Source organism: Lagenorhynchus albirostris, chromosome 3 (assembly GCF_949774975.1).
Source record: "Lagenorhynchus albirostris chromosome 3, mLagAlb1.1, whole genome shotgun sequence".
Classification (NCBI taxonomy): Eukaryota; Metazoa; Chordata; class Mammalia; order Artiodactyla; family Delphinidae; genus Lagenorhynchus; species Lagenorhynchus albirostris.
The window spans coordinates 132,241,670-132,263,426 of record NC_083097.1 but is presented as its reverse complement, the minus strand read 5'-3'; the positions used below and the strand labels follow the sequence as shown (position 1 = coordinate 132,263,426).

The 21,757-nt window shown below is 43.0% G+C and overlaps 1 protein-coding gene across 1 annotated transcript in view; it reads left to right on the top strand.

Annotated features, from left to right (window-relative positions):
• Positions 1–7,661: 7,661 nt before the first annotated feature.
• TIMD4 (T cell immunoglobulin and mucin domain containing 4) overlaps positions 7,662–21,757 on the top strand; it is a 31,027-nt gene continuing 16,931 nt past the window's right edge. Inside the window, exons 1-5 of the mRNA XM_060146500.1 lie at positions 7,662–7,746; positions 9,815–10,153; positions 12,336–12,638; positions 14,187–14,270; positions 15,573–15,653. Coding sequence (XP_060002483.1) covers positions 7,689–7,746; positions 9,815–10,153; positions 12,336–12,638; positions 14,187–14,270; positions 15,573–15,653 — 865 coding nt within the window. The 5' untranslated portion in view covers positions 7,662–7,688. The remainder of the gene's footprint in view (positions 7,747–9,814; positions 10,154–12,335; positions 12,639–14,186; positions 14,271–15,572; positions 15,654–21,757) is intronic.

The window sequence follows — 21,757 nt, the reverse complement described above, 5'->3', positions numbered from 1 at the left end:
TTGTTATGAGAGGAAAAAACAAACCCTTTAAGTTTAGGCTTCTGTGAATTGGATTCTCTGTTGCCCACATTTGAATGAATTCCTAAGTGATTCAGCTGACTATTTTGGTGACAAACATACGAATTCTTATTTGTGTTAGAGTTCTTAGTCATTGCTGCTTCACCCCAGCCAGTTCTGAGGGACTGTACCCCATTCATAGCCCTCATTGCTCAAATTGCAAATGGAATGATTGTATTCTGCACAGTGGGATCTTTCTTCTCATGATCCTAGGGTGCCAACCACAGACCTGCCAGTGAACTACAACCTAAGGCCTGCCATGGGAAATAAGAAATGGAGGAACTGGAGTTCTCTTTCAGGGCTATGGAATTTATAGTGGAGAGAATGAGTCAACCAACTCAGAGAGCCGAACTGAGGGTCGCAGAGAGGGCTTGGGTCTGGGGTGTGTGATGTGGACCAGGAACAAGCTGAAGTCATGAGGAATCTGGTCATGGGGAGAGGTTCAGAGTTGAGCAGAAAGAGACACCTGAGAGAAGAGCAGAGCAGGTGATGTCTTGGAGGTTCTTGATAGGGTAGGCATTCCAGACCATGAGTGCCCTTGTCAGGAGTCCCCTCTTCTCTGGGGTAATATGAATAACCCTCTGTCCTTGTCCTCAAAGAAACTCTAGCTAATATACTAGAAAACAAAAGCTATATTGTGAGTTAATTTTTTTAACGTTTCCTATCTCTCTTTCCTTGCATAAGTAGTGTGAAAGATAATACTTCTTTACAGGTTTGTGGTTGGGAATATATGTGAACAACGCAGTACTTAGCACATAGCTGCAATTTAATGAATGTTAATTCCTTTCCATTTTCCTAATAACTAGGGCTGTATGGAGGTAGAATGGACTACTTGGAAGAAAGTAGGCAAGCAGATGCTTGACCACATGTATCAGGCTTTGAAAGGATGGTAAATTAGTGATCTTTCGCTTGCCTTTCTTTTCCAAGATTCATGATTCTCCACATCTCTGATTGAATTAGCTTCTCAAGGTAAACTTGTCTATTTTCTTTGCCTTGTACTAGTCCCTACAAAGGAGTGGGTTAAAATGATTGGCTATACCCACCCACTCAGATGCTGGACTGGATCCACACAAATTGAGGAATGGTTGGTTCCGCAAAGGAAGGGATGATTCTACAAAGGAAGGGATGTTGAGCAGGCAATGACAAGATATCCACTGCAACAGGTCATTCTGCCTTCTGTGCTCCTTCAACACTACCTGAATAGCAGCTACTTGTATAATTAACATTTGTTGGGTGTTCATTATTTGCCTGGTACGCTGCTAAATGCTTTCCATGGACCATCTCATTTAGTACTCAACAGCAATCCAACATGTAGGTACTATTAACTCCATTTTATAGAGGGGTAATTGTGCACAGAGAGGTTAAGTAAATTGCTCATAGCCACACAGCTGGTATGTGGTCAAGATGGAATCCAGGCAGTCTGATTTCCCATCCCACAGGAAATCATAGATAGTAAGGAAGCTGATGCAAGGGTCACTGGGTGAGAGGAAGCTTACTGAGTGGATCCTCATGGTTGACAATAAGCAGGAGAGGCTACCCTTCTCCTACTAAGAGAACCCATAAAATAGTCCCCTTCTCAGGCTAAAGCCATTTCCTGATCTCAAGAATCATAAGCTGTACAAGCTGGAGGAGATTTAAAGATCTTACAACGAGTCAGTTCTTGAAAATGCTCCCAATTGTGAAATTCTTTTTTTTTAATAAGTTTTACTTTCAGGTTCAATTATCATACACAAAAGATAGCAATCAACTATACTTCAATTTAAAAGAAAAAAAAAAGAGAAAAAGATGGGTTCCTTTTTGCCCTCAGGATGGTGCCCATACTCCTTCATGTGGCTTTTCAGGCCCTTGATGATCTGACCCCAGCCTGTGTTCCAGCCTCCTCACTTGGCACTTCCATTTCTTCCTCCTGATTTCAAGTCCAGCCATATTGAAATCCACACACACACACACACACACACACACACACACACACACACACATGCACCAATCAAAATCCTTGGATCCCTACATGGTCTCATTGTTAGTCTACACATAGACCTGTTTTATTTTTTTAACTTTTTTTTTTGGAGAGAACATTTAAGTTCTGCTTTTATTTTTAAATACTATAATATACACTTTTAAATAGTTTTAATAATGTAATAAACACCTGAAAAGCTGAAATTCTTCAGTTAGTCTGAAATGCCTTGCGGCTATCACCACTGAATTTTATAGGCTCCTCCCTCTGCCTGAAATTCTTTCTACCCCACCCCAATCCTCTCCAATGTCCTTTAGGTCTAGACTTAGAAAGTGTCCTTGACTCTTTTCTTCCACCTTTAAGACTGGGCTAGGAATCTTTTCCTAACACTCCCATAGCGTTCCATCCTTTCCCTGTCACATCTTATCAAAATGTGCTTTATTGCCTGTTAACTTGCTTGTCTCTCACTAGGAAACACTAGCCCATGAGCTTATTGAGGACAAGAATGGCTGGTGTAACATTGCAGCCTGGCACATTGCAAGAACTCAATATATAGTTCAGAGGCTGACAATATTTTATTGTTAAGACCCGATAGTAAACATTTTTGGCTGTGTGGACCATACAGTATCTGTTGCATTTACTCAGTTCTGCCACTGCAGTGTGAAAGCAGCCACAGACAAGGAGTAAACAAATGGGCATGGCTGTGTTGCCATGAGACTTTACTTATAAGGATGGATAATGGGCCAGAGTTTGCTGACCCCTGCTCTAATGATGAAGAAATGAAGAAATAAAAATGAATGAGTGGGATTATAGTTAACCAGAGAGGAATTACTGGCTACCCAAAAGACCCCTTTATCAGGAAACATGTATTCTATTTTCTTTCTATTACTTAAAAGACTTTTATCCTCTGTGGCCTTATCTGTAGAATGGGACCTGCTAATAGCGCCTCTGCCTAAAGATGAACCTATCAGGTCCTTAAGGGTAAAATCTATGAACCTATCAGGTCCTTAAGGGTAAAATCTATGAACCTATCAGGTCCTTAAGGGTAAAATCTATGAACCTATCAGGTCCTTAAGGGTAAGACAAATCTTATTTGTCTTTACTCCCAGAGCCCAGAGCCGAGCAGAATTCCCACATGCCTAGGGTATAATAGGTGGCAGACGCTAGCTGGGGTGAAGTGTTTGGTGAGGCACGTAGTTGGATCAGATAATAGTGTAAACTCTTAAGACTGGGAAAACTTTAGTCATCCAGCCAAATTACCACTATGTAGAGGTCCTTCTAGGTTTAGACTTGGGGTCTTTTGATTCCAAATGACAAAAGACTCAACACAAATTGCTGAAGCCCTGAAGGGAATTTACTGGCACATTGATGTGCCTTGATTCAGGGACTCAAATCATGGTTTCTCTATGTCTCCACTTGCCTTCTGCCTGATTGGTTCTCTTAACAGGCAGCCTTCACCCATTGGCTGTACGATGAGTAACATTGGTTTCAGGCTCACGTCCTCACAGTTCAAAGACCAGCGGAAAACAGGGAGAGTCCCTGTTTCTCAAAAGCTCTAGTAAATGTGACAAGACTGTGTATCCTTGGCTTTGTTTGGGTCACCTGTCCATCCTTGAGCCAATCACCACAAATAAAATCAATGCCAACTGCACTTTGTTGACTGAGAAAGAGGGAGAGCAGGTTCTCCAGAGGCAAACTCCATACATAGAAAAAAAAGGTGGCAAACACATGGAGAATCTAGGAATGCTATTGCCCCTCCCTGAAGAATACTATGCTTTAATACAATGATACAAATTAACCATCCAATATTAGGATGTTTGTGAATTCCCTGAAGCCTGTCCACTGATCCCATCTTAGGAAGAGAAGACAGCGAAGCTTAGTTTCTTTTTTCCAGTGTGTGACCCCTTCCAGATACCAAATTACTAGTAGCATTTTCATTTCTAAAATAAACATATGTACTTCTTTAATAATAAACTTTATGTATTTTAGAACAGCCTTAGATTTATAGAAAAATTGTTTTGCTAATACAGAGAGTTCCCATATAACCAATACCTAGTTTTCCCTATTGTTAACATCTTCCATTAGTGTGGTGTATTTGTTACAATTAGTGAATGAACATTGATAATTATTATTAACCAAAGTCCAAAAGTTTCCTTAGTTTTTACCTAATGGCCTTTTTGTCTTCCAGGATCCCATTCAGGATACCACATTGCATTTAGTTACCATGTCTCCATAGGCTCCTCTTAGCTGTAAGTTTTTTAGACCTTTCTTATTTTTGATGACCTTGAAGTTTTGAGAAAACACTTGCCAGATACTTTGTAGAACGCCCCTCAGTTGGGCTGTGTCTGATGTTTTTCTCATAACTAGACTTAGGTTGTGGGTTCTTGGGAAGAGACTGCAGAGGTAAAGCGCCGTTTATCTCACATCTTGCATCCTATCAACATGACTTATCTCTGTTGACGATGATCTTGATTGCCTGCCTGAGGCAGTGTTTGCCAGGGTTCTCCACTGTTAAGTTAGTCTTTTTTTCTCCCTCTCCATACTGTATTTTTTTGGGAGAAAATCACTGTGTCCAGCCCACACTTGAGGAAGGGAGTTTTGCTTCACCTCCTTGAGGAGGGTGTATCTACATACATTACTTGGAATTCTTCTGTGAAGAAGATTTGTCTCTTCTCCCCCACATATGTATTGATTCAATTATGTATTATATCAGTATGGAGTCATAGATATCTTATCTACTTTGGGTTATAATCCAGTACTAGTTTATTTATGTTGTTGTTAAGATTGTTCTAGCTCTGGTCATTAGGAACTCTTTCAGTTGTCTCCTTTGTCCCTTTAACAGCTTTAAATTGTAGATCGCCCCCCACCCCCCCCACCCCCCACCCTCCACCCTCCCCACCCCTCCACCCCTACCCCCAACCCCCCGCCCCCCGTCCCCAGCACTTCCCTACTTCCTAGCGCTGCAAGATGCTCCAGACAAATCTTAAATATTTCCTGCCTCAGTCCTAGAATCAGTCATTTTCCCAAGGAGCTGTAGTTCCTTTTGTTGGAGAGTAGTGTTGGAAGCTAAGATCTGAGTGCTAGGTGTGCTCAATATGTGCATTTTAAAGAATAAATGTATTGTAAATAACAAATAAATTCTTCTAAGTTATTTAAAATAATCTAGTTATTTTAAAAAGCTTCTTACTAAAAATATAGTGAATTCCTTTCCTACTTCTTTCCATAAAATTCGAACCCCATGGGGTTTTCTTCAGCTTTTTACATCCATATTACTAATAATGGGCTTCTGCTGGTATTGTTTGATCAGTTTGGACATTCACTGTTGACCTCCTGTAATGGCAAATAGGGTTTGCCTCTAGTGCCACCACCCTACTTTCTGTCTGCCCATCTTCCCAAGGAAGTCATATTTCAATTTTGTGTTAAACCAGTAGCCAGAGTTCCTCTTATGATGATAGGACCATCATTTTCCCCTGTGAGTTTTGAAAGCATTCCTGCATTATTTTCTAGCTTGGCTATTTAGAAGACCAGTGCAATTCTGATCCTAAATCCTTTCAAGGCAATATGTTTTTGCTTGTTTTCCCTCTGGAGGTTTTTAATATCTTCTCCTTATGCCTAATATTCTTATATTTCATGATAATATACTATTTCTGTGGGGATCTTTTTATTCATGAAGTTTAGCCTTTGATTGGCCCTCCCAATCTGGAGACTCATGTTTTTGAGTTATGAGAATTTAGAAAAATATTTCTTTAATGATTTCCTCCTCTCAATTTTCTGTTTTAATATTCTGAAACACCCCTAGCTATTAGACTTCATAGATAGGTTATATTTTCTAGAAAATTTCCTTAACTTTATTTTTCAAATCTTCCATAAAATTTGGGGGTAAGTATAATCTTTTAAATTTCTAGGAGCTCTTTCTTTTTTCTCTGATTTTTCTTTTTTATAGTTTCTCTGTTTCCTTTTTTCTTGGAAGATACTAGTTTTGGGTTTTTTTGTTTGTTTGTTTGCTTGTTTTATTCTGCTCTTTCTGTTGTCTTTACATCTTTGTCGTACAGAGAACTTTCCTGAAATGTCGAGATTCTTGGTTGTTTTTTCATATCTTAAAGTGACACCCTAAAAACTGATTAGCAGTGCTGCACACATGACTGAGACTCATGTACTGGTGACTTTATTGAAGGGGGATTGGGTGATATTGTTGGGGGGCACCCAAATATCAGTATCTTTGAGTGTTTTATTTGGGCCGTCAGTTTATTGAGAGATTAAATCACCCAGTTTCCAGGGAATAGGGTGGGAAAAGGATTCACAGTTTAGTGAACATACAGTGGAAAGACTTTCTTTGAATGTCTCTATTTTCATCCCTTCCCCCCTGTTTTCTGGGTTCTCTGATTCCAGAGCCTCACCCAAGATTTGTATTTTCACTAATCCTTCAGTGTGAGAAATTTGAAGGTTTAAGGTTCATTTGGCTGGTGACAATCAAATGAAATTTTCTAAAACAATCTAGAACATCTGTGCATCCTTAAATTCCCTCTCTGGAGCTAGGTAGGAGTTGGCCACTGATATGCTTGGTCTCATGGTGCAATGCCATAAGCGTCACAGGTCAAAGGAGGGTGTAGTGATTAAGATCACGGACTTTGGGATCAATCAGAAAGTCTTAGCTTAAGTTCTGTTTCTACAATATTTTTGCTGTGAATGTCATTTACTTAGCTCCCTTAAGCTTCAGTTTCCTCATCTGTTAAAATAGAAAAAAAATTTCTATTTCTTAGGGTGTGAGAATTCAATAATACAGCTCTATCATGTAGCAGAGTGCCTGGCATATAATTAAGCATTCAATAACTAATGATGATGATTTAGAAAACACATCTGGTTGGTGAGCATTGATTTGATTCCTCCTCTAAATGATTCTGTGGTTCTGGATATATTGTTGAATCCATAGCGTGCAGAAGGGCCATAAATATCATCTAGTTCAAGCCCTGAAATCTAGTTCATGAATTGTCTTGCGTGCTCCTCTCCTTCAAGTGGTTTCACTAACAAGTGGTAGAATTGGGCCCAGACCTTGAGCCTGTTTGTTACCTGAGCCTGTCTGGTAACTATCACCATATGCTTCCTCTAGTGAACGTCTTTCCTTGCCCAGTAAACTCTAATGGTGTTTTTGGCTTATGTGATAGTTGATGGCAGCCCTGCTTTTATTTCTGTATTATCAGGGCGAGGGGTACAGGGGCTGGGTGAGGGAGAACCCAGAATGGGAGCAGAGCCAAATTCCCATCTAACTTGCCTTTGGCTCAGCATGAGGAGTCTGTGTGTAAACCACTGCCAGAGGGGAGAGTTAACTGCATTTTATTGTAAGCTGCATGGTAGCCAGGAGGACAAGTGCACATACACACAAGCATAGATGCTCATGTATGTGTAGGAAATCCCCCTATATGAGTGGACAACGGAGTACATGCATGCCCACACCATCACTCCACATGTTTGCACACACACTAATGGGCAGGAGAAACGTGCTCAGCACATTTTATTATACATCCCAGATTGAGGAAGGCCATTCAGGAGGGGGAAAGGGAAGATTATGAGGCAAAACGAGAAATGAAACCTGAAGGTCCTGCCCTGTCAGCATTAACGGGAGTATAAGAAATGGAATTTGGACAGACGGACAGACTCCTGGGGCCTGCCAACAACCAAAATGTCCAAAGGGCCTCTGATTCTCTGGCTGGTGATTGAGCTCCAGCGGCTGTATCTGAGTAAGTGTTCTCAGACCTTCCATCCAGGAGTCCCTGGAGGCTTGGCACCTCCCGGATTTCCATGGCTGATCTATAAAGGTGAAGTCCATTTCATTCCTGCGTCCACTCAGCTTCTCTTGTTTGGAAGGTCTCTCCCTTTCTTTGTGACACAGGGGTTATCTTGAGACTGGTTTGGGAGTTTTAGGGCGGGGGGATTTATGTTTATACCAGGAATGGTAATTTAAGAAGAGACACAGAGATAAGGGGTCAGATAACATGGGGAAAAGAAATGTCCTTTGCAGGTTTTACTAGCACAATCAGAGCCAGGGGAATTTGTTCTGCTAAGACGCCTTATTATAATCCTTATTTTTCTCTTTATTTTTCGGAGTTTTTGTTTGCTTCTTGGTTTGTTTTATTTTGCTGGGGGTCAGGCGTCCAGGTGAGGTTTACCTTTTCTGCATATTGTTTCCAGGTTTCGGATGATGCAAATGTACACACACTAGGTGTGGACCAGTATAGACCTTCACATCCTGCTGCTATACAGGTGGAATGCTCTGGGCTGAGCTGAAGTTGCATCTTGATCATTAACTTTTGACACTGGTGACTATGGCCCTTCCATGGAAGAAATGAGGGACTTGGAAAAGACCAGTTTTAACAATCCATGATTCTAGAACTAGACAATATCTAATGTCCCTTGCAGTTTTAACACTTCATAGTTTCTGCACATGAATCTTTCAAATGTGCTGTGTGAGAAAACACCATTCCACGAAAAACAAGCCTTTGTCATACTGTTCTTTGTGCCTTTCTTTCCTCTAGAACTCCATACACCCTCAGGTCTCCACCTAAGTCAAGCTTTTCCTGACTACCCATAGCCTCCAAACTGCTTTAAGTGTTTCTGCTGTGAGTTCCTGTCCTCCCTGGAGTCCCGCCATTAGAGAACTTGTCGCCCTGTAGTAGTTGCTCATTTAACTGTCTCTCTCCCCAGATACCCTGTGGGAGTTAGTGGAATGAAAGCAGTTCCTTTCCCTTTCTTTATCATTGTTTTTGCTTGGTCTTTACCTTGTCCTGGGACCTGGAGGTGTGGAGGGTTTGGTGATGCTGAAAGTTGCTCTGGCCACCTTTCCGGCTACTGGCTGGACACTGACTGAGTGGGCTTCTCCAACCCTACTTGAAGAAGGCAGCACCTGGTGGATGATCTGTTTGTTTTTCATTTGTGCCTTTTCTAAAATGACCACTTTAGAAGGCAGTGACTGCTCAGACTCATTGGTGATCAGAAATGAATGTGCTCTTAAAAGATGCCAGATCAAACCCTTCACTCTGTAGATGATGAAATTGAGACCCAGACTGGGGAAAGGCCTTGTTCAAGGTCACCAGCTAGAGGAGGAACCAAGCTGGCACCAGAACCTAGGTTGTACCCACCATCCTGGGTAATTCCCCAAAAGAGAAATTGATTTAGTACCAATCAATAATTTTGCAGATAATTCAGATAATTTTGCAGCTGGAAAGAAAGTTTCTTATCATATATCTAAGATCAGAAATGCTTGGTTATTTGTACTAATAATTTATTAATTTCATGTGGCATTTAATACTCTATCTCTTGTGAACTTGAGAACTATTTCTTTTTTTTTTTTTTTCTTCGGTACGCGGGCCTCTCACTGTTGTGGCCTCTCCCGTTGCGGAGCACAGGCTCCGGGCGCGCAGGCTCAGCGGCCATGGCTCACGGGCCCAGCCGCTCCGTGGCACATGGGATCCTCCCGGACCGGGGCACGAACCCGTGTCCCCCGCATCGGCAGGCGGACTCTCAACCACTGCGCCACCAGAGAAGCGCCGGTCAGGGTTTTTTTAATCAGCAAATCTGCTGTGGAGATGTGAGCAGACTCAGGCGGTCAGCTGTTTCCACTTGAGGGATGGAGGGGTGTGGAGTTAGGAGCTCAGCAGCAGCTAAGGGCAGGCCAGAATTTGGGCCAAAGAAACATATACACTACGACCCTCTTCATCTTCCTGGAAGCATCTATCTGCACAATCCCTGTAGAGCATATTTGAGAGATTTCAGTACCTTACAGCCTAGTTTTCTCATCTTTCCTCGCAGCTCCAGCTGTATCAGAGAGTGTCGTGAGAGCGTTTTGGGGTCAGTCGGTGACTTTGCCCTGTACGTACTCATCCTGGTCTCCTAAGAGCAACAGCATGTGCTGGGGCAAAGGCCAGTGTCCCAACTCCAAATGCAATGATGAGCTTCTCTACACCGATGGGAGAAGGGTGGTCTCGAGGAAGTTGCCAAAATACCAACTTCTGGGGAATATCCGGAGAGGGGATGTCTCCTTGACCATCTTCAACACCAACGAAGGTGACAGTGGTGTGTACTGCTGCCGCATAGAGGTGCCTGGCTGGTTCAACGATGTGAAGAGGAACATCCGCCTGGAGCTGAGAGGTGAGCACACAGGGGCTGTGTCTGGGGATGGAGAGGTTCAAGAGTCATGGGTCATAGAGTCAGTGCATGGTGGTGGAGAGGCCGGAGCTGCTTAAGCAATGGGTGGGCAGATTACATCTGAGACATGTTGATGACCAGAGGAGCCACAGCCTGGAGCAGATGCCTGTGGGAGCCAAAAATCCCACAGAAATGAGGGAGGGGTAGAGGGTGGGGGGTAGGGAACCAGTGAAATTCAGGGTCACTCTGAAGAGGGCAGCTGCTGCTTCTCTAGGGAATTGCAGAAATTTGGGCCCAGTGCTTTCAGATCTCCCACTTATCATGTGAAGTATATTGATTTTTGCCTGTTGGCAAAGATTTCACAATTTTAAAAGATATTGGATGAATGAGATAAAATGTGTGGTTCGTGGATCAGCTTCAGTCCATAAGCCCAACTTCCAGCAGAGGGGAAAGGGCAGGGGATTTGGAGATAGTCACAGCAGTTTTCAGGTGATCGTTCCTTCTGTTACCATCAGTTGCTTTTGATGACATTTGAAATATGGTGGAACTCGTAACGATTTGAGCTGCATGGAGTGCAGCCTGTGGTTGAATTATGTGAACAATAGCCACTGTTCCTGCTGGTCTGGAATGGAGCCTCTCGAATTCAGCCCTGTGTTCAGCCTGCACCGAGGACGGAGGATTCTTGGGCTCTGTTCCTAACTGGACTGGCGTCTATGAAGGCAGGTTCTGGCTAGCCGTGCAAGTCATAAGCTTCTCCGATGACTCTCATGTGCTCTGAAATTGAGAACAACTGACGGGGATGCTTCTAATTAGAGAACTTTCACAAGCATATATGAAAGTATACTTTTTATATACTGAATATATATATTTAGTATATTTTTCTCAACTCTGTGAGATAGAGGTATCATTAGGATTTGTTGAAGTTAAAGGATGCCAATCCAAGTCTTTGCTTTTCAAGCCTGATATAACCAGCTCTTACTCCATAAAATATTGGTTGACATCAACACTCTATGAGGACATTTCTAAGTTCACTTGAAACTAATAATGTCTTTCTGGTCCATTAGAGTTAGTGGAAATTTGGCATATTTAAGAGAGGGTGGTATCTGTAGAATAACTGTTGCTAATGAACTCAGATTCAGATGTTTAGGGGGTGAGTGGTTTGGGCATGAACCAATCTTTAATATCTGAAAGAGATTACATTTTCACCCTATGTTACACTCTTTGGACTCACTCTTTTTAGATTTTAATTTTTATTGTAGAAAGAACACCTAGCATGAGTTCTACCCTCTTCATGAATTTTCAAGTGTACAATATACTATTGTTAACTGTGGGTACAATGTGTGCAGCAAATTTCTAGAGCTTATTCATCTTGCTTGACTGAAATGTTATGTTTGGGCTCACTTTTGGTGGGATCATTCATTTACTCATTCATGCATGTTTTTGGAACACCTACTATGTACCAGACACTGTGGTAGGTATTAGATTTGTAGCAGAGAACAAAATAAATACCAGCCATTCCCTCGTGGAGCTTACAGTGTACTAGGAGAAACAGACATTCCATAACAATCAACAAATAAATGTGTAGTTAGGAAATGCAACAAATGCTATGAAGGTCAAGTATGAGTGTGCAAAAAACCTTGTTATTGTCGAATGCGGATGACCTCCTTGCAGAAGCTTTTAGCTGAGACATGAGGGTTAAGGAGGAGTCCATCTAAGGAAGAGAGAATCTAGGAAGCAGTAGGTACAAAGTCCCTCAGATGGAAGGTCACTAATACTGTGGAAGAACTGAAGAAAGGCCAGTGGGCTGGGGAAAAGTGAGGAGAATAGAGTGGAGGCCCGAGATGGGAAAGAAAGAGCAGATCAGGTGGGGCCCTGAGGGTGAGGTTGGGGGTTGGGTCTTCATCTTAAGGGCAAGGAGAATCCAGTAAAGAAGTGTAGGTAGGGGACTGACATAATTAGATTTGTCATTTCAAAGATTACTCTGGCCAGTGTATGAAGAACAGGTTGGAAAGGCCAGGACTAGAGTTAAGACACCCAGTTTTCATGGGCATTTTAGTGGTCCAGGCTTGTGGGCCATGTGAGGCAGCAGAAAGGCAGAGAAATGGACGGATGCCGGCTACATCTGTAGTGTTTCTGTCTTCCTCCATCTCCACTTGGCACCAGACGTATCTTCTATTGGGTACAGGTCCCACGACCATGCGCTCAACAACCACCCATCGCTCAACAACCACCCATCGCTCAACAACCACCCATCGCCCAACCACCGCCGCCACCACCGCCGTGATGACAACCACAGCTGTGCTTCCAACAACCACAGTCGTGCCTACACCTGACCTGCCAGCCACACCACAGCTTCAGATGAGAACTGCTGCTGCACTCACCACCACGGCAGCCACATGCCCTCTGACAACACAGGAGTCCCTTCGTGAGGAAGACACGATACTTCTGACCCTTGAGCCTTCCACAGAAGGGCCCATCCTCACTGCAGGTGCCTGGTTCAATGGGCCATTCTTTCCCTTCTTCTGGTCAGATGTACCTTGGATCCCTTGGAAGAGGGTTCTCCTGCTGAATGGGGCAGCCCAGGAACTTGCTCTTAGGTCTATGTGTGTGTGTGTCTGTGTATGAATTTGCCAGGGCTGTCATAACAAATTCCACAGACTGGGTTGCTTAAACAACAAAAGTTTACTTTCTCACAATTCCGGAGGCTAGAAGTCTGAGATCAAGGTATCAGCAGGGTTGGTTTCTTCCGAGGCCTTTCTCCTTGACTTCTAGATGGCCGTCCTCTCCCTGTGTCCTCACATGGTCTTCCTCCTTTGTGTGTTTGTGTTCTAATGTCCTCTTTTTGTAAGAACACCAGTGATATTCTATCAGGGCCCATCCATGTAACGTCATTTTTACCTTAATTACCACTTTAAAGGCACTATCTCCAAATACAGTCACATTCCAAGCTACTTGGGCTTAGGGCTTCAATGTATGAATTTTCGGGTAGGGCTGGGACAGGGGTGGGAGGGGACCACACAATTCATCCCAAAACTGTGTGTGTGTATAGTTTCATTAAATTGTTTCTTTTCATTGTTTTATGATTTCCTTTTTTGTTGCTTTTTTTTTCCTTTGTGCTTTTGAAAAGTCAGCATTTTTGGTTCTCCAGTTGACCTCCCAGGAGTCTTGGGGACACTGTAAAGAACCAGGAAATGTGAACCTGGGTCAGACACCAGTTCCATCCTGCCGGGGCTTAAGTCCCTACTCAGGCATTAGAGATTGGCTGAGGAAAGGCCTCCAGATGCCTTAAAATATCCCGTGATGAACTGGTTCTACCTTTTCTTTCTTCCTTTCTTTCTTTTCTTTTCTTTTCTTTTCTTTTCTTTTCTTTCTTTCTTTCTTTCTTTCTTTCTTTCTTTCTTTCTTTCGTTCTTTCTCTCTCTCTCTCTCTCTCTCTCTCTCTCTCTCCCTCTCCCTCCCTCCCTCCCTCCCTTCCTTCCTTCCTTCCTTTCTCTCTCTTTCTCTCTCTCTCTAGCTCCCTCCCTCCTTTCCTTCCTTCCTTCATCCTGAATCCTTCTTGATCCTATCTTGGAACTCTCACTGAATTACTAGCTCCATTAATTATGGGGGCTTATCAAAGCTCCCACCACGTTTCAACCTCTGATTCTGAGGTAAGAATATTAGAAAAGAATCATGAGATAGCTTGAAAGCTTAGACGTTTCAGCTGCTTCAATAAGGCCTGGATTAATTTAAATAACTTTACAGTATCGAATTGGCTAATTCCAGTATACTCTGTGTAGTCGCCTAAGGTCCGTGAACCCTAAGCCAATTTTAATATGTAATTTTTTATTCCTTTGGTCTTTAAAATAATCATCTTAGAATTACTACGTTTACAGTTTTTCCCCTAGATTCTAAAAGTTACTTACAATCCTTGGAAGAAAAACTGAAAGAAACATAGAAAAATACAAAGACAACTATAAAAATAGCCCCAAATCCCACCACTCAGCACAAACACCTATTTTTAGCTGCCTTTTACCAAACGTTTTTTCTCTTCCAGACTCAGAAACTGTCCTTCTCCCTAGGACCTCTCAGAGAAGCACTGAGGCGACTTCTGCAGACACTGCCTTACTCACATCCAAAGGTATGTGGCCAGGGTTCTCTCTTTTTCTTTCCTCACCGCTTAGACTGAGGGAAACACTGAATAGCGTGTCACCAAGTCAGATGACTAGAGATGACTGTTGGGTCCTGTGTGCCATGAAGTCCACCTGGGACAAATTGGTATCAATACCGCATTTGTGGCTCATTCCTCCCTATGGATTTGAGAGAGTGAGAGAGACCCATTGACCTTGATTTGTTTGTGCAGTTCTCTACGGTAGCACATCTCTAGAATATCTGCCTTTCCACTCTAGGTTGGGTGGCGCTCGGCTATCTCATCCCCCAATTCCAAGCATACTGGTCTTCTGTGTTGAAACCCCGGAGGGTGTACTCACTTGACTCCTTGGCTGTTTATAGTGGAGGGAGAGTTCCTTCATTCATTTGTCCTTTCATCCATCCAGCCAGACTTCTTTAGGTATTTACTAGTGCCCAGGGGCAGAGAACACCCTGAAAATAATTCACAGCCTTGCAGGTGCTAGAGGGGCCTACCCGGGCTTGGTTATCAGTTGTACTACTTTCCCCTGGGGGCCTCTGCCCTCCATTGTGTAGCTTCATGCATATAAAATTTGGACGAGGGCCTGGCCTGTTAGTAAGCGTGCAAAAGGTAGCTGTTACCTCAGTGGAGCTTATAGTCAAGCAGAGGAAAGCAGACATCTATGCGGTAAATAAATCAATGCTTGTGATACTAGAGTATGGGGGGCCGCAACATAGAGTGGTTCATGAGTGCGTTCTGCTGTCACACTGCCTGGGTACAAATCGTGCCTCCTCTCTGCTGTGTGACTTTGGGAAAGTTCCTTAATCTCTCTGGGCCTTGGCTTCCTAACGGGTCAAATGGGAATAATGAAGCACTTACCCTGTGTCTCTTTCTGAGGATTAAGTGGGAGAATACAGGTAGATGACTTAGAACAGCGTCTGGAATGTACTAAATGCTCAGTAAACGTTAGCCCTTTTTTTTTTTTTTTTTTTTGCGGTACGCGGGCCTCTCACTGCTGTGGCCTCTCCCGCTGCGGAGCACAGGCTCCAGACTTGCAGGCTCAGCAGCCATGGCTCACGGGCCCAGCCGCTCCGCGGCATGTGGGATCTTCCCAGACAGGGCCACAAACCCATGTCCCCTGCATCAGCAGGCGGACTCTCAACCACTGCGCCACCAGGGAAGCCCAGCCCTTTTTTTTAATGACAGAAGTCAGTTTAGGGGAAGAGTGCCCCCCCACCCCACCACCTCCCCACAAAATAGGAAGACAGGCATCTACCTAAATTTGTTTTCTCCTTTCCTTTGTATATTTTCCAGGGTCTAAAAGTTGGGTTCTCCAGTCAACACGCCAGGCATTGATGCGGGAAGCGAGTGACTCGGTGGTTTCTCAGCCAAGAGGTAGGGGGGTTGTGCTCCTGTGAGTGGTTTGCCTTTGGACTTGGGAACAATCTGTCATCTGCCTGCTTGTCTTGGAAGTCTGCTCTTTTGATTGCACTGTGGTCACGTCCTACATCCTCCCGCCAGCTGGGATGAAAGTGAAACTTGCTAAAAGCATCAGTGTTGGCTCCATCCCTTCTCTGCCTCATTTCTGAAAACCCTCTGTTGGGATCTGAAGCTAGGAATGCTAGTAGGAAAAGCAACCATTCATCTTTCAAAACATTACTAATTTATTTTAAATTATGCAAATTGTACACCAGTGTAGTTTTGTTAGGGATACATTTTTTTAAAGCTATTTATTTATTTATTATTTGGTTGCTCTGGGTCTTAGGTGCAGCGGGTATACTCCTTAGTTGCAGCTCACCGGCTCCTTAGTTGCGGCATGCATGTAGGATCTAGTTCCCTGACCAGGGATGGAACCGGGCTCTCTGCATTGGGACCGTGGAGTCTTAACCACTGTGCCACCAGGGAAGTCCCTAGGGATACATTGTTTTGTAATATCACTGATATTAGTTGAAGATGATCATTCTTCAGATCTTTTTCTATTCCCTTATGAGTGGGTATAGATATAGAAATATACAGTTGTGTTTTGTGTGTGGATTTTAAAAAAAATGTTATCATATTGTGTGCAGCCTTCTGCATTTTTATTCACCTAACATTTTACATTGGACCACTTTCTTTTTTGGTCCATGTTGATCTCCATCACTGTGTTAAATTGCTGTATAGTATTTTCTACTATGGGTACTTATAGTATCCATTCCGCATTGAGGGGCACTAAGGTTGTTCCAAAGCTTCACATCATAAATATTCTGCAGTGAGGATCCTTATAGGTGTCTCCTTAGTGTTCATGCAAGCGTTTCTTTAGCTAGGGTGGTGACCAAGAAGGAGAAATGCTAGGTTCAAAGAAGTGTGTGCTTTTATTTTTTTATAAATTTATTTATATTTTATTTTTGGCTACGTTGGGTCTTCATTGCTGCACACAAGCTTTCTGTAGTTGCAGTGAGCAGGGGCTACTCTTTGTAGCGGTGTGCAGGCTTCTCATTGCGGTGGCTTCTCTGGTTGCAGAGCACAGGCTCTAGGCACGCAGGCTTCAGTAGTTGTGGCACGTGGGCTCAGTAGCTGTGGCTCGCGGGCTCTAGAGTGCAGGCTCAGTAGTTGTGGCATATGGGCTTATTTGCTCTGCGGCATGTGGGATCTTCCCAGACCAGGGCTCGAACCTGTATCCCGTGCATTGGCAGGCGGTTTCTTAACCACTGCGCCACCAGGGAAGTCTGAAATGTGTGCTTCTAAATTTTATAGCTATTACAAAATTGTCCTCTGGAAAGGCTGTGCTAATTTATCTTCCCACCCACAGAGTATCTGCTTTCCCATATCCTCCCCACACTCGATATAACCATTTGTTTAAATTTTTTCAATCTCCCGAGAAGAAAATGTCATCTCATTCTTCTGTTGTTCTGATTAACAGAGAGTTGGAGTGTCTTTCTCTATGTTTATTAGCCAGAAAACAGCCATCCTTTAACTCTGTGAAGGAGGCAATGTAGCATCACTGACAAAGGCTCGGAAGATGGAATTGGAGGGTCCAGACAAGAGTGAGTGGAAGGGAGATAGGTTTTGAAGGAAGACTGTAAATCAAGATGAAATGCAAGGGTGATCTCATGTTGAAAAGCTTCGGCATGCACTAACTCACACAGTGGGAGGACGGGAAACCTGGACTGGATGTTGATAACAAGGTGCCAGTGATCCAGACCTTCTTTGTCCATGGGATGCGGTAGGGTGGGGGCCTATTTTCTGGCAGAAGAGAAGGTAGCAACTAGAAAAGTGACAAAGGATGGTCAACGAGTTTGCAAAATGTTTCATTTATTCCACTTAAATCTTGGACTATTTTACACTGAATTGCAGGGGAACAGAAGGTCATCTGATGTTTTACCGTCTTTTATAATATCCCTGATAATTTCATGTCACTCCTGCTTGATAAATCCTGGGAGAGAGAACACTTGTGCCCATACCCATAGGCGGCACTGCTGAAGAGGAGCTGGTTATAGGAAGGTCTGTCAGTCTCTGTGTAACATCTGTTCGTTGTGGAAGAAGCCAGGGTTTATTGAGCACATATCATGTGCCGGCATGGGGTCAACTATTCTCCTGGGCCACTTAGTTCAATCCCTCTTACCAGATGCTCCAATCTCTATTTGTCATAGCTTTTTCAAGCCCACACAGCTGTTGGGTGCCAGAGCCAGGAAGTCTAGCTCTGATTCCATACTCTTAGGTATTAGTTTATTTTGCCTTACCTTCCAGTCTGAAATAAAATATCATGTTCTTGTCATTTACCATCCTTTTTTTCCATCGGTTTTTGTAATGAAACATTTATAATACATACTGAGGATTTAGCTAGGTGTTAGGTGCTGTATAAGGGTTTTAACTTGTATTGTTTTATTTAAATCTAACAATGACTTTCTAGCCAGGTATAGGTATTATCCCCATTTTACAGATAAAGAAATGGAGGGTCAGGGAGTTTATTATAGAAGCTAACACCTACTGAGGTCTGTCTTTGTTTCAACGCTCTGCATTTTACATGCATTACCTCATTTGATTTTTCACAAAATCCTATGAGACAGATACCATTATCACCTCCATTTTAGAGTCCATGAATGTTACATATCTTGTCTGGTAGATGATGGACCTGGACTTAACCCTTCTCTGCTCAACTCTGATGCCATTCTGACCCCATGGTAGGCTGCCCCCGCCCCATCTACGCTCTGGAAGCACTTAGAGAATAAAACTACTTCTTCATTTGCATAAAAATGCTTTCAACCCATTTCAGAGAACCTACATGCTTCTGTGGGCTTTTTCTTACCTTGGCTAAACATTCCCAATTCCTTCCTCATGTCTTCATGTAATTTTTGGATGTCCAGGCTGCCATGGTTGAGGGCTGCTTTAAATTGTTCAAGTGGATCTTGCTACAATTATTATTCCCTAAAATTAGCATTACCTGGAATGGCAATTCTTTACTTCCTCTCTTTGGCTGCCTGGAACAGAGTTCAGAGATGTGGAGTGATTTGCCCAAGATCACACAACACAGCAGTGCAGAGAGAGAGGTGGGATCACACCCAGTTTCCAGGGGTATTATTAAAATGTGTACATGGACTCCTAAATGGAGTTGTCTGTGGATGAACTTGGCAGGGGGACAAGAACCCCCCTGAAATTTTATATATATATATATATATATATATATATTTATATATATATATATATATATATATATATATATATAGTTGTGTTTGTATATGTACACACACATTTTCCTGGGGAAAAAAGTATAGAACTTTTATTAGATTCTCTAAGAATTCTGCAAAGCTCCAAATGATTAGGAACCATAATTCAAACAAACAACAATAACAATAAAAATTCTCATAGGTTTCTTCCCCCCAGCTAAAGGCAGCCTGTTAGGGGAATACGAACTCTTACGCCTCTAGGTAGCTGGGAACTCAAATCAGTCCCTCTAGCCTGAGGATTAATTTCATTTCTTGCTTGGCCACAGGAATGTGTGAAATGGTCCCAAATTGCTCCATAGTGACCCAACATCTCTATTGGGTAAGGACTCTGAAGCTAAGGTGAGGAGACCCACATCACCATGTCATTTCCTAAATAAAATCGGGTGGCTTGGGATTAAATCCTCTGCAGATTATGCCTCAGCCTCACTTTTAGTGCCTCAGTAACATCCCAAATCCTTTTTTTCTAGTCCTTTCTCCTCACATTCTTCTCGGTAGCCTGAGGTGGGGGTTAAAACACCTCATTTGGGGAATGTGAAGGCTCAGGGTTATATACCAGCTCTAATGTTTTATGCTTTATTTTTTTCTTTTAGAATATCAGGTTCTTGTTCTAGGCTTTTTGAAATCTCAGTTTCCTCAAAATGTACAATGGAGATAATGGTACATGGTTCATAGGGCTGTTAAGTGAGGAAATGCATGAGAAAAATGTCTGGTCCATAATTACTGGCTAGTAAATGACAGTCCTCGTGACGGATTCTGATCCCCTCTGCTCACTGGATCTCTGCTGATCTTCCTACTCACACATCTTCATTCTCTGGCCAGGCCGGCTGGGGAGCAAGAGGCCACATCTACCAGCTCCCAGCTGACTCACTTCCTTCCAAATACAGAGACACTTTTTTTTTTTCCTGATTTCAAAACATATTAAAGAGCTACAGTAATCAAAACAGTATGGCGCTGGCACAAAGACAGATATACAGACCAATGAATACAGTAGAGAATAAACCCTCACATACACGGCAGAGACACTTTTTGGTTTTATGATTTTTTAACTGCTAATTGCACCAGGAAAACAGCTGATGAGTGACAAAATTGCAAACTTGGGGAAGTGACGAAAGCTTTTTAAAAAATCTCATGGCAGTCATTCTCGACTCACTATTAAAATAAATCTGATTCTGAAAGCTTTTCACTGGCTGCTTATTACATGGCTCTATGGAACTCCCAGTTATGGGTTTTGTTCCTCTGGTGGACATCTTTAATCTTCTGATGCCTCTCAGTTGTTTTGTCCTTCTCACATCACTCAATCTAGGGAGGCTTCACTCTATAAGTTAGGCTCAGAAATCAAGTTTTGCTTGAAAAAGAGCTGTGGTCGAGTTTGCCATGCAAGGGCTTCCTGATTTGTATTATTTATTTGATTAGACACCTCCAAGTATGTATCTCCTGCTCCGGTGCCCTCCTCTGCTTTGAAGGTGTTTGGTCTGCAGACATCATCTGAAGAAGCCCTAGTCAGGGTGTCAAATCCTCACCTCCACTCTGTGGCTGCCTAGAAATAGAGTTCAGAGATGTGGAATGACTTTCCTGAGATCACACAGTGAGGCAGAGGGAGAGCTGAGACTCTTACCCAGGTTTCAGAGGTTTGAAATTTGGGCCCACGATCTCCTCGGGAGGTGTTGTCAGTGGAAAACAGATGGGAAATTGAGGCCCAGCAAAGGCCAGTGAGTTGAGAGAGGGCTTGCAGTGATAGGGAGGCTGCTGAGACCAGAGGCCAGTTCTCCTGATCCCATGTACAGTTAACCTTTGTCCCAAGACTGGCAGCCACTATCTCTCAACAGAGCTTCCCTGAGGGCAGATTTTCCTATTTGCTCCTCAAGTATTAGGATTCACTTTTTCTCAGCCCCCAGGTAGATCATTATACTCATCAACAGTATGAAGTCCAAGCTGTGAAATAATTTCAAATTTAATGCCCCCAAATATGCATGAGGGCTTGGCTGTTAACCCAGGAAAACTGGGAAAAAATGAACATTCCTCTGGCAATAGTCCTAATTTCCTTTTCTGAGATTCTTACAGTAGTGTTTTCTCCATCCCAGGGTTGGATGGTGGGGGAGTGGGGATGGGGTGCTTTTAGGAGTTCTTGTTCTCTTACTGTATCTTTCTGTTTTACAAAACCAGCCCAAGCTTCATGGTCCAGAGCAAGCTGGCCTGGCCATGGAATCAAAGGATTCTCAGAGGGAAGAGTGGTTAGAGATGAGATTTTATATCTTTACCTTGGCATTTGGTTTGGATATATGGAAATAGGTCACATGATATTTGGTAAAGGCCTTTCAAATCTGTCGTTCATTAAACATGGTTTCCCTGGGTGCTTCCCTGTGCAAGACCCAGAACATATAAAAATGAGGAAGTCTTGACCTCTGTTCTTAAAGGGCTGGGACAGACAGGCTTGTGTAGAGCAAACAATTATCCAGTGAGCTTGGTTTTGGGATAGAAGTATGAAAAGGTGCCCTGGGGACCCAAAGAAGGGAGAGAAGGATTCTAACTTGGAAAGAAAGGCCGGGATGATTTCACTTAATGATCCTTGAATTGGTTCTTCATGGATGAGAACATCTCATTGAGCAGAGAAGAGTGAACAGGCAGGGAGAACAGCATGAGCAGAAATAGGGGGACTTATAATAGCACGAAATCTTTGGCGATTGTTTAAGAGTCTAGTTTAATCTAATGAAGACAGGAAGCTAGGAGTGGCCTAGGTTCTTAAAGGACTTGATTGATGGGCTGAAGAATTTAGATTTCGTTCCGGGGTCACACAGG